This window comes from Lampris incognitus, chromosome 6 (assembly GCF_029633865.1).
Source record: "Lampris incognitus isolate fLamInc1 chromosome 6, fLamInc1.hap2, whole genome shotgun sequence".
Taxonomy (NCBI): domain Eukaryota; kingdom Metazoa; phylum Chordata; class Actinopteri; order Lampriformes; family Lampridae; genus Lampris; species Lampris incognitus.
This window is the reverse complement of record NC_079216.1, coordinates 58,269,067-58,282,780: the sequence shown is the minus strand read 5'-3', so window position 1 is coordinate 58,282,780 and position 13,714 is coordinate 58,269,067. Positions and strand designations below refer to the sequence as shown.

The 13,714-nt window shown below is 41.4% G+C and overlaps 1 protein-coding gene across 1 annotated transcript in view; it reads left to right on the top strand.

The window, feature by feature from the left end:
- The first annotated feature begins 508 nt into the window (after window positions 1-508).
- The window catches only part of dhtkd1 (dehydrogenase E1 and transketolase domain containing 1), a 44,120-nt gene continuing 30,914 nt past the window's right edge, over window positions 509-13,714 (top strand). The window contains exons 1-2 of the mRNA XM_056282685.1: window positions 509-671; window positions 8,421-8,573. Coding sequence (XP_056138660.1) covers window positions 509-671; window positions 8,421-8,573 — 316 coding nt within the window. The remainder of the gene's footprint in view (window positions 672-8,420; window positions 8,574-13,714) is intronic.

Genomic DNA, 13,714 nt, shown 5'->3' with positions numbered 1-13,714 from the left:
AGATATCTATAACAGCTGTCAATAGTACTTTTAATGCTGGTTCATCCAACAGCTCCATTAATAATTGCAACAGGTGTGACGAAGAAAGAAGGGAACTGATACCAGTACTAAATGATGGGAAACGATATTACACCGGGGAATCTACTAGTAAAGAAACCACGCACCGTACGCGGTCTTCTAATTAATTACTTAAGCGTAACAGGAATAGAGAATTTAATTTGGGGGCAGGGGGGTTCTGCCAATCTAGCGCTCCACACTCTAGTCCAGTAGGTGGCGATAATGCATTTATAAGCTATTTTGCCGAACGCCGTTAAAACTCAAGGAAGAAGAGGAAGCGGAGTAGGAGAAGAAGAAGTGGGAGCGCCGCGTCTCAGCCAATGAGGCGGCGGTGCGGCGTCACCTCCCATCGCCGCTTTCCACATGCAGTATGGTGGCCAACCTGTAGTGAGTGTACGGCGGTACGTGTCGCGTTTTAAGTTAAGTCCATATTTAACTTTTCCCCCCGACCATGTCAGCGGCGCTTTTCCTGAGAAACGTGCCCCGGATCAGCAGACTGCCGCCGGGTATTGCGCGGCAGGCGGCCGGTTGTCTGTATCACACGGCGAAAGGTGTGTACGGATACCGGCCGAAAGAAAACGAGAGGGACCACAAGTTACAGACACTTATTGAAGGTCAGTGTCTGCAAATAAACTGATTTTGCAGGATCTCTTACAGCTAGTTTTAGTGTGTAGCCGCCGCGGTTCTGACCTACTACACCCAAGTTCGCCTGCATCATGTCTCTGTTGTCTTTTACTTTAACATTGTGACACATGCAAATGCTTCCAATTATGTGCCCGGTGTGCAAAGCATCATTCATTCGTCATACATACTTAATCCGTTAAAAATGTCTCAGCGTAACTAGTCCCGCAGCTTTAAGAGAGAATTAGAGAGAGAAAACCCATAAAAACGTGCACTTTGAACGTGTACTATGAGTTTTCTTAGCGATTCGAGTAACCATGGCGACGAAAATCGCAAAAAAAAAATTCCCATAGAAAACCAATGGTAAATCGTGAAAACGATCAAACTAATCCCTCTTCGGAACCATGTTACTTCGTCGTAGTTTAACGTAGAAACATGGTTGACATTTTAAACGGGTGACAAGACTTCAGACTTTGTTGAGCTAAATCGATATTTCGATATCTAGTACGGTTTTTGCGAAGTCATAGTTTAAAGTTTTATGCTTTTTTGGGGCGTTTGAGATAGGGGTCAAAATATATCGAACATTTACCTGCATCGCGATATCAACACACGCGATGTACGGTATCGCAGAAGACTGCTTGAACTGCGATAAGTGGTATATGCAGTTTGTGTTGACTTTGGTGCCCCCTTCTGGAAAAAAGGCGGTAGTGTCACTTGGCTGATTTCGCCTCAGTAACAAATTATGTAAAAAATAAAATTCTAACATTAGTTACTCACTCGGCAAAACTGGTAAGACATCAGTTTTAAATCGAGACTGTTACATAGTTATTTATAATATAAACTCCTAGTAGCTGCTTTAAGTAGCCCTAGTTTGAGAGTTTATAAATATTGGGTGGAATGTTCAAAGATGGAGTGCGCCACATGACCCACATTCTACTGCCATCCCTGAACATTTTCCCAAAAAACTCTTAACCTCTTAACTCCCACAATTTCCAGTCGTTAGGGGCAATTTATATGTCAAAACATAGAGAATTTTGTCTTCTCTCACCCAGTGTGACTCATTGTGACTTGGTTTACGGCTTCAAATCGCAGGCCCTTAGCCTAATCGTTATTTTGCTGTGACGTAAGCTCACAGATCTGTACTTTTTTATTTTGGCTAGGTAAAAGTAGTCAACTTCCTAGTTGTTTTTTGTTTATAAGTCAGCAGAAGTACCTTGAAGTCTGATCTAACATGGGTAGGAAGCCAGTGAAGGGAGGCAAGAATTGGTGTAATATGGTCAAATTTCATAGATTTAGTTAGGAATCTAGCTGCAGCATTCTGAACCATCTGAAGACTTTTAGTACTAGCATGTCGCAGACCTGAAAACAGAACATTACAGTAATCAAGTCTAGATGAAACAAATGCATGTATTATGCCCCTTTTCCACTGCGTGGTACTGGCTCAACTCGACTCTATTCGACTCTATTCGCTTTACTTTTTGGGATTTCGATTTTGTTTTCCACTGCAGATAGTGTCCCCTCACGGCGATGCCCCGCTGGTCATTTGTGGGTATGCTGACTAGTTTTTTTTTTAAAGATTTCATTTATATTTAAATAAATATAAATAAATGTACATATATTTATATTTATTTTTATTGTATTTATTTATTTATTTGTAGTGGTATTTTCATGTCACCTTTTAGTATCGGCTCAGCTCACTTGGAACCTCGACGGAGGTGGTACCAAAAAAAGTACCTGGGTCCAGGCACTATCCATAACTTTTACCCAATAGATAACCAGAAAAAGTGAGTAGAGTTGAGTTGAGTCAAGCCAGTACCATGCAGTGTGGAAAAGGGGCATTAGAGTCTCTGTATCAGCCATGGACAGGAAAGACAGAATTTTAGCTGTGTTATGTAAGTGAAAAAAGGCAGTCTTGGTGATTTTTTTAATGTGCTTATCAAAGGAAAGATTTTTGGCTGCCACACTTTGTGAAATCACAGACTTGTCGATTGTTATCATTACTTGATCAAATTGGTGTCTGTGTCTAGCAGGGCCAATTACCAGCATCTCGGTTTTATCCAAATTTAAAAGCAGAAAGTTTAGTGACATCCAATTTTTCACAGCAGCCAAGCAGGCCTCTAAATTAGTCATTTGAGTATGCTCATCAGCCCTTATAGACACATACATATACATATATATATTCCATAATTGCATATAATTTGGCCAAGAGGTGAAATATAAAGAGAGAAAAGTAGAGGGCAAAGAACTAAGCTCTGAGGTACACCATATTTAACGTCAGAGAATTTTGATGTAATATTACTATAGCAGACACAATGTGTTCTTCCAGATAAGTAGGACTTAAGCCAAGAGAGAGCTAAGCCAGAGAGAGAATTTTGATGTAATATTATTATAGCAGACACAATGTGTTCTTCCAGATAAATAGGATTTAAGCCAAGAGAGCTAAGCCAGAGACACCAAAATTACAATTTCATCTGTCTAATAGTATACAGTTATCAATGGTGTCAAAGGCTGCACCGAGGTCCAGTAGTAGAAGCACAGAAGTGGAATCAGAGTCCATAGCTAGTAAAAGGCCATTCACCACTCTGGTCAGAGCAGTTTCAGTGGAGTAACAGGCCCTGAAAGCCGATTGAAAAGATTCATATAGATGGTTCTCTTCTGTACGGGTTGAAAGTTGTCGATACACAACTCTCTAGTACTTTAGAAAAGAATTGAAGATTAGAGACTGGTCGCTAGTTATTAAGAGACCCTGGATCGAGGTGTGGTTTCTTAAGTAGAGGTATGACCACAGCTGTCTTAAAACTGCTGGGAACTGTGCCAGTAGTAAGTGATGAATTAACAATGTCCAACACTGTAGGTCCCAGGAAAGGCCAGAGGTCTTTAAAAAGTTTTGCTGGCCGGTCTGATGGCCGAGTGGGATAAACCACCGTTCTTGCAATCCGTTCGTCATGTGGCTGGGAGGTTTGTATCCCAGACTCGCTGTAACCGGTCACGGCCAGAGCGTTCGCGGGGTAAGGCATTCATTAGGCCACCCTTACCCGAGGGATAGTGGGTGTAGATCGGTGTAGTGTTCGGGGACTCGTTGTTCTCCAGCGGCCCCTCTGGCCCATCCAGGCACCTGCAGCCAAGCAACCGAAAGCATTCTCCCCACATCTCCTTCGCGGCCTGAGGGTAATGCAATCCGTGCGAGGCTTCAGCGTGTAAAATAGCGATATCAGCCGACACAAGTTTGAAGGAAGCTGGTGTTACGACTATCTCCTTCCTGTGGAAACGTGAGCCAGGGGAGTTATTCGACAAGAGTTCCGGCCATATGCCATTGGGTTAATTGGGTGGGATAAGGGGAAAAACTAGAAATAAATTTAGAAAAGAAAAAATTTATGCTGGTAAGGGGTCAGATAGACAAGTAGTTGGTTTAGAAGCTGACATAAGCTTAGTTAAAGTATCAAGAGAGATGGAGCAGTGACCGAGACGGCTCGGAAGAGGGGGGTAATTAGCCAGATACAATTGGGGAGAAAAGGGGGGGGGGGAATCCACAAAAAAAAAGAGAATATGTACAGCTTCTCCATTTGAAAGTGACTGGTGCATCTACCAAAAGGTTTTTTAACTGCATTCCACTCAATGGCCAAACAGTCCTTTTTCCTGCTTTTATTTTGGCAGGTTCAGCAACTAGTTCAGTTAGTTAGCTCCATTAGTTTCATCAGGCATTAAGCATTAAGTGAAAAACCTTTGAATAGGAAAAAAAAACAGAAAAGAAATATATGTACATGTATGCTATTCCAAATAAATGTAAATGGGCAACAAAAAAATATACGCATTTGTAAATATTGCAAGAAAACAATCATTAGACATCTGTACCTTATTTTCCTTAATTTATACGTTTTCTCACATCAAATGCAAATAAAGCTAGTACTCAATGTTGTCATAACTCTTGGCTCAACATCAGATAATGTATGTATTTTACCGCATTTTAACATAAAGCGTCTTACAATCATATTTAAAGTAATATTAAATTATGCAGTCCTTTTAAACAACCTAAGTCTTTTGAAGCCATCATAAAGCCATAATATGCTTCAGCTAAAAGCTTATGCAACTAACTACTACCCATAGTTTTATCATTCATTGTTTCATCACGTTTGAGACCAAAAGACACCAGAATGTGCTTCAGATGCAATTAACAAACAACCAACACTATTTTTTTCCATCTCCATTCCCCGTGCTTCTACTTGACAGGCATCATCGGATTGGCAAACAGATTTACAACCAATAGAAGCTAGATTATAGAAAATAGACAAACCAACCTGCACGCATGAATATTAAAGAGTTTAACTATCGAACCATATGTTAATGGGCTACTGAGCCCCATGGCATAAAGCTAATACAAACCCAAACTAGTTTGGCAGCAGCAGTACTCTTCGCTAGGTAAACAGTCTTTCAAATTATTATTAAGTGCAGCATCTTACTGGCTGCCTCTCTGTATTTTGTGCAGGTCTGATACACCTACAAACTTTGTCTATTATAACAGATGTCTGAAATTCAGATTTGACCAGAAATGTAAAGCGTTTTGAGTGGCTGTTGCAGCTAGAAAAGCGCTATATAAAATGCAACTTGATTAATTGATTGGTTGATTGATCTTTCCACAGATCACAATACTGTTAAGATTTTTTTTTAAAGTTTCTTCCCCTAGCGCAGTGTTTTTAGCGTGGTGTTCGTTCACTTCCGTTTTTCAAGTCAAACATATCTAGCTATCTATCTATGTTTTATATATATATACACTACCGTTCAAAAGTTTGGGATCACCCAAACAATTTCGTGTTTTCCATGAAAAGTCACACTTATTCACCACCATATGTTGTGAAATGAATAGAAAATAGAGTCAAGACATTGACAAGGTTAGAAATAATGATTTGTATTTGAAATAAGATTTTTTTTACATCAAACTTTGCTTTCGTCAAAGAATCCTCCATTTGCAGCAATTACAGCATTGCAGACCTTTGGCATTCTAGCTGTTAATTTGTTGAGGTAATCTGGAGAAATTGCACCCCACACTTCCAGAAGCAGCTCCCACAAGTTGGATTGGTTGGATGGGCACTTCTTTGAGCAGATTGAGTTTCTGGAGCATCACATTTGTGGGGTCAATTAAACGCTCAAAATGGCCAGAAAAAGAGAACTTTCATCTGAAACTCGACAGTCTATTCTTGTTCTTAGAAATGAAGGCTATTCCATGCGAGAAATTGCTAAGAAATTGAAGATTTCCTACACCGGTGTGTACTACTCCCTTCAGAGGACAGCACAAACAGGCTCTAACAGGTACTATTTAATGAAGATGCCAGTGGGGGACCTGTGAGGCGTCTGTTTCTCAAACTAGAGACTCTAATGTACTTATCTTCTTGCTCAGTTGTGCAACGCGGCCTCCCACTTCTTTTTCTACTCTGGTTAGAGCCTGTTTGTGCTGTCCTCTGAAGGGAGTAGTACACACCGGTGTAGGAAATCTTCAATTTCTTAGCAATTTCTCGCATGGAATAGCCTTCATTTCTAAGAACAAGAATAGACTGTCGAGTTTCAGATGAAAGTTCTCTTTTTCTGGCCATTTTGAGCGTTTAATTGACCCCACAAATGTGATGCTCCAGAAACTCAATCTGCTCAAAGAAGTGCCCATCCAACCAATCCAACTTGTGGGAGCTGCTTCTGGAAGCGTGGGGTGCAATTTCTCCAGATTACCTCAACAAATTAACAGCTAGAATGCCAAAGGTCTGCAATGCTGTAATTGCTGCAAATGGAGGATTCTTTGACGAAAGCAAAGTTTGATGTAAAAAAAATCTTATTTCAAATACAAATCATTATTTCTAACCTTGTCAATGTCTTGACTCTATTTTCTATTCATTTCACAACATATGGTGGTGAATAAGTGTGACTTTTCATGGAAAACACAAAATTGTTTGGGTGATCCCAAACTTTTGAACGGTAGTGTATATATGTATATATACGTATATAAAACTTAAATACATTTCGGTTCAAGTCTGTTTCGTGCATCATACACTCATCAGCTGCCAATGTGGTTAAACAACAAAGAAAAAACACACGGCCAATAAATACTATGTTGTCCCGCATCACGCCCCTAGTTACGGTGCACAGCAACCAATGGGAGGATAGAAAACATTTTTAAAAAATAACATCAGAAACTTTACAACCAATGGGGTAAGTAGATACGATGCACAGCAACCAATGGGAGGATAGAAAACATTTGAAAAATAACATCAGAAACATTACAACCAATAGGGTAGGGACTGGGGCTTGTTTTGAAAAAGCAAGGACTTAAAGGGCCGGGACACTGTTAAAAAAGCATACATTTAAAATATAACAAAATAACATCCAATCTTGTACTTTACATATATCATATAGAGGCGTGGTGCTGGAACACAGTTGGAAGAGCACACAGTTAAAATATAAAAATATAACACCTGATAAAGGTCATCACATATATATATCATCTAATTGGGAGGGGGGATAATAAAGACACTGGTCTACTTGATATGTTTTTCTGGGTCTACAGCTGGTGGCCAATTCATTTCTACTGTTCAAGGTAGACATACGTATATATCAAGCTTGCAAATAATATAATATTTCTCTACCAAGCATAGGTTACATCTTTTGTTGTTAATTGAATATGCATTGTTCTTGGTGAGGATTTTCCATGAGCAAGAGTAACCAATATTCTTGTCCACCAATGACCAAATGCGGTGGTGGCCAAATGCTGTGGCATGCAGCTGTAGCTAATTGTTGCATGCCAAATGTTCAGCGGGTTATATCATCCCACAACACAAGCATCATGACCAAGGCACAGACCCCCTCAACGCAGCCAAACACCACCAACTGCAACTGCCGTGCTAAGGCATTGTGCCCTCTTGAAGGAAAATGCCAGACAGAGGGAGTCATCTACCAGCCATCAGTGACAAGACAACTGCAAAGTGGACACTTACATTGGACTAAAAGAGGGCTCTTTTAAAATGAGGTTTAACGCCCATATGAGTAGCTTCAGGAATGAGCATGCAAGAAATACAACGGCCTTAAGCCACCACATTTGGTCATTGGTGGACATTGGTTACTCTATCTAACCAGTAATTACTGGTTAATAGCGCGTTCATTAATTTGTCATAAATACTAGTAATCAGATGTTATAATGCATTAATAACATTTCTTGGTTGCCAGGTTGGGAGCCCACATTTCATCAACACAAGAATCTCTTTAGACATTCTCTGTAAAACCACCTGACCAGTGAGGACCTCACCTGAAAATGTCATGCAAAGCATAAGTAAAAGTTGGATATTGAACGGTAACGATGAGAGCTGCAGTGGTTAGGTTTAGGGTTAAGGTTGGATAGTGGTTAAGTTTAAAACTAAGGTTAAGTAACGGTTCGGGGCTTTGCAAGCTTCATCCAATCACCTGGTTTCTGAGAGAATGTCATAATTGGTTGTAGCAACTTATTACTGATTTATAGCACATTAATAAATGGGTTAATTATTTATAAAGGAATTAGTCACCTTTGCGTCACAGTACCACTCATTGTAACTGGATTTGTTTGTTAAATCTCCATTTCTTCTGTTGGGACTAATTAAACAACATGCCAGTACTTATGAGTGTTAAGAGTTGCAGTTAAGTTTCTCCGTCAACCCACACATAGATGTTGAGGCACACTGGTTTTGGGGTCTATTTAACAGTAAGAAGGGCTTGTTTTGCTTTTTACTCAGACCATGCTCTTGCCCGTTTGGTGGAGGCATACCGAGCCCATGGACACAAGGCTGCTAAAATTAACCCCTTGTTGCCTCATAAGCCTGTGGCAGATTCCATACCAGAGATCAACCTGTTGACTGGAGCAATACAAGGACAACTCAACACCTCAGGTAAATATACCTGTATCTGGTCGTAGGTACATGTCTGTGAATGTTCTCATTCATCCAGGTCATGGTTATCCAAAAGGAGTTGAATCAATTGCAACTGGACTTGGTATATATCCGTGAAGACGTTTCGCCTCTCATCCAAGAGGCTTCCTCAGTTCGTGCCTTTCTGACTAGACCAAGCTAGTCTGACTGGCTGGTGATGAGACTCAGTATTTATCCTTTAGGAGTCGTTGTCAGAGCTATTGATATGCGTGGCTCTCCTGTGCTCCGGCTGGACATCGTCGCCGTCGCTGATGGCAACGGGTGCGGCTGGACATCGGAGCACAGGAGAGCCACGCATATCAATAGCTCTGACAACGACTCCTAAAGGATAAATACTGAGTCTCATCACCAGCCAGTCAAACTAGCTTGGTCTAGTCAGAAAGGCACGAACTGAGGAAGCCTCTTGGATGAGAGGCGAAACGTCTTCACGGATATATACCAAGTCCAGTTGCAATTGATTCAACTCCTTTTGGAGTCGTAGGTACAGGTCTATAGCCTGCAAAACAGCTTGCTTTGGCTGGACTTTTGTCACCTCTGCCATAGCAACGTTCACAAAATATGCTAAAAGTCTTTGTCAATATCACTGTACCCCATATCCCGCTGAATATCATGTACTTATGTTCATAGTATGCAGTTGTTCCTGTGTATCCATGTGTGAGTGCATGGATATCTTTCTATTTATCCATCTATCCATACATTCTAGATACATACATTCTACAGTCTAACACACACCACTGTCACTGTCCTCTTCATCTACACCCCTTGTTATGATTTTATACATGTGAGTAGGCAGAGAGAGACTTAAGGCAAGACATGTTTTTTATATAGCACATTTCAAACATAATGGCAAGAGCTTTACATAAATAAAGACATGAAAAGACATTAAAGACAAAATACAGATACATAAAGAGATTAGATAAGAATATTAAATAGGGATGTCCCGATCAAGTTTTTTGGGCCCCGATCCGATTTCGATCATTTAATATTGCTATCTGCCAATACCAATCTGATCCGATACATTTTCCTAGAATAACCAATCCAATATATATGCTTGACAGTTGAATAGCTCTGCAATGCATTAAGAAAGAAAATGCCGGCATCCAAGCTGTTCTTTAATGGGTTTTTATTTATTTTCAAAATAAACAGTATAAATATGCCTCTTCTCACAAGTCCACTTGTAGTGCAGCACTGGTTTTAATTTGGTCTTTAACAAAATAGCCAAGTAATTGTAAACAAACTAAAATATATAGCTTATTCCACTGAGTGCAAATAGTCACAAAATGCTTGTCTATTTCTCACATGTTCAGCATCTGCTCAATTGCCTGTTTGACATGCTCTGCTGTATGAGTAGGGCCCTACCAAATTCACGGTACATTTCGCTCAATTTCACGGACCTAGTTTCTCGAAAATCACAGATTTCACGGAATCTATAAGAAAAATGCGACATTTCACGGCAATTATTAAATTACACTTTTTATTCACACAGGGCCTGAATAGCCCAGCCTACTGTACACAGCATAACCGTACTGGTGGTTTAATGTAAGCACTGAGCATCCTGCGATGGTGCTTGGCTTCATGCTCTGTCTCTGCGATGAAAATACTTGTCCGTGTTTTGACACGGCCCTCTCCGCGTCCAAAGAGTTCGTCGGGATTGACAGACAGCGCCACGCTACTTTAGCAAGATGTGGTAGCCTAGATTCGGAGGATTTCCAAAAAGCTAGCGCTAGTAAAGTTGTGTCCACCTCTTGTGCGATGTGTTTGTAGTTCGGCAATTCCAGCCTACAGTTTTTGTCAAATCCAGGAATGTCCGTGCTGAGTGAGTTTAAATCCACCGTCAAAATAAGTATTTGTGCAGGGTCAAAAATGCGCACTGCTTTCAGGAATTCGGCCGCTGGTTGTTTAAATCTACTTTGCGTAATGTTCTCGTTTGACTCGTCTCCGAACCACCTTGTGGTTCTTTTTCGGCAGCCCTCTTTTTGTTTCACTTTCCAAGTGACGCTGAATCGTTGCTCGTCGACTGTGATCTAACGAGATATTACAACTCGTACAAAATAATTTCCCGCCATCAGCGTGTAAAATATGTTTTCCAAACTCAATTACTCTGTCGTCTGCAGTCGTGTTTTTTTAGGCTTTAGATTTCGACATCTTCAGTACGTTAGGGCCTAAGCTAACATGCTGGCGACAGCTAACTCAAACTATGCTAGTAACAACAATGATCATTGCGACCACCCCGGATGCTCATTTAACCAATCAATGTCTTAGACACGTGAATGCTTTTATTCGCGCATCCAAAATGTCAATCATGTCAGCACAGTATTTTCTCAAACTGGTTGCGCACTTAAATTCTGCATTTCACTGCATTTCACGGCAAATGGTCAATTACACGGGAAGAGGCTGATTTCACGGTCCGTGACGCGATTTTCACGGCCGTGAATTTGGTAGGGCCCTATGTATGAGACTCACAAAACGGATGCGCATGCAATACCGCAGACTTTAACTCAAAAGCGGAGTCGATCCAGTGTGCAGTGACATAGGGCTAACATCTGAACTCCAAATTTCTGTAGTAAATGCAATAGCCGTCACATCTGATAAAAAGACCTCGTAGGTGGTCACGAACCTTGTTGCACAGCTCCGGCAGGGCTGTGCATGACATGTAGCGTCAGGAGGGTAGGACATAACGGGACTCCAACAGCTCCAAAAGACGGTGAAAACCAGTGTCCTCTACCACAGCGATGGGCTGGTCATCCAAAGCGATAAATTCAGATACTCTTTCAGTGATCTTTTTGGCCTTGTCGCTACCGGGAGGAATTTTCTCTCTTTTTAAAAGTGCCCTCCAGTGTGAGTTGCGTCGGTATAGCCTTCGCCTTGGTTAGCTGAGTGAACTCATTAAATTTTGTTTCATGTTTTTTCAGGTGCCTAATCAAGTTAGTGGTATTGTACGCAGCTCTACAAAAACCGCCCCGTGAAATGCTTGCATTGCAAGCATTGCAAGTGGCTGTTGGGCTATTTTCCGTTTCTATTTTAAAATAATGCCACACTTCAGACATTTTAGCTGTGTCCTGGTCATGCCTGATTCTCCCGCAAATTGTGCTCCCCATTTACAACAGCTGCGTGACAGCGGACTGAACGGAGGTGTCGCAGAACAAAACAAAAGATCGGACTTATTTTCTGCTCAATCCGATCCAATCTCTTAAAAAATGCCTGGATCGGCCCCGATCCTGATCCTTAAGATCGGATTGGGACATCCCTAATATTAAAAGAATGAAAAAGATTTTTTGAAATTAAAGGACATAGGAATATAAAAAATAATAAATATGTATCAAGTAAAAGGTAATACAGATGAGAAGATTAAAATCAGTTTTAATCAAAAGCTAAATCAAAAAGACATTTTAAACCTTCCAAAGAATAAAAAGGGTTAGGAGGATCATAGTGCAAAGTGTAAAAATGGTCAGTGCAAAGTGTCAGTTAGCTGAAGTTTCAGTTAAAGACAATGGCACACATAACTTTTTTTTACTCTAGTTTAAAAGTGGTCAAAGTTGGGGCAAATCTTATCTTCATTCTATACATCCACAGTCTTGTTTTACATACAAAACTGTAGTGATACTTTGACTGTTGACAAACATATCAGATGCTTTCCAAACAATAAACCATGGATGACAAGGGATGTGAAGCTGCTGCTGAGTGACTGTGACACAGCCTACAGGTCTGGCAATGCTGAACTATACAGCATTGCCAGGTCCAACCTGAAGAGAGCCATCAAGGAGGCAAAAGCAGCTCACAGGCAGAAAATTTAAGGATATTTCAGTGAGAGCGACCCCCAGCATGTATGGTAAGGCATTCATCAAATCACAAACTACAAAGGCAGCAAAGACCCAACCAGCACCAGCAGCGACTCACTAGCTGAGGAACTCAACCACTTCTTTACCCGTTTTGAGGTGAATGAAGTGTATGAGACTGGGACTGCACTGACACCAACCACAAACTGCCTGGCACTTCATGTGAGCACAGATGATGTCAGGAGAGTGCTCTGCAGTGTCAATCCCAGGAAGGCCGCTGGACCAGACGGCATTCCAGGGAGGGCACTCAAATACAGTGTGGGTCAGCTGGCAGAGGCTTTCAGCAACATCTTTAACCTTTCCTTGTCATTATGTACTGTCCCCAAATGCTTTAAGTCTGCCACTATTGTGCCTGTCCCTAAGAAAACATCTGTCAGCAGCCTTAATGACTACAGACCTGTGGCAATCACCTCCACTGTAATGAAGTGTTTTGAGAGGCTGGTCCTAAAACACATTAAATCTGCACTTCCACCCACTCTTGCGGAGAACGCCATTAACACAGCTCACCATACTGCATTGACACATCTGGAGCACCTGGGAACATATGCGAGGATGTTGTTTGTAGACTTTAGCTCTGCATTCAACACAATAATCCCCAGCAGAATGGTGATCAAGCTGCTCGAGCTGGGTGTCAGCCAGTCCACCTGCAGATGGATAAAAGACTTTTTAACAAATCGTCCACAGACTATCAGGCTGGGTACACCAATCAACGACCCTGACACTCAGCACTGGTGCTCCACAGGGCTGCGTACTGAGTCCCCGTCTCTATTCACTTTACACACAACTGCACACCAACCCACAGTACAAATACCATAGGAAAATTTGCAAATGACATTACTGTGGTGGGACGAATACAGAATGGCAATGAGTCTGCCTACAGGGATGAGGTCCACAAACTGTCAGTATGCTGCTCCAGTAACAACTTGTCACTCAACACCTCCAAAACAAAGGAAATCATCATCAACTTTAGGAAACAGGAAGAGGAACCTGCTCCCTTATTCATTGGCGGAGACATGGTGGAGAAGGTGACCAGCTTCAAATCCCACACATCTCCCAGGACCTCACATGGACTGTCAATACAACTTCCCTAGTGAAGAAGGCACAGCAGCGGCTTTACTTTATAAGGGCACTGAGGAGAGCTAATTTGTCCCAGCTGCTGCTGGTGTCCTTCTATCACTGCTCCGTAGAAAGCAGGCTCACATATGGCATCTTAGTGTGGTATGCCAGTTGCCCTGTGGCTGATAAGAAAGCTCTGCAGAGAGTGAT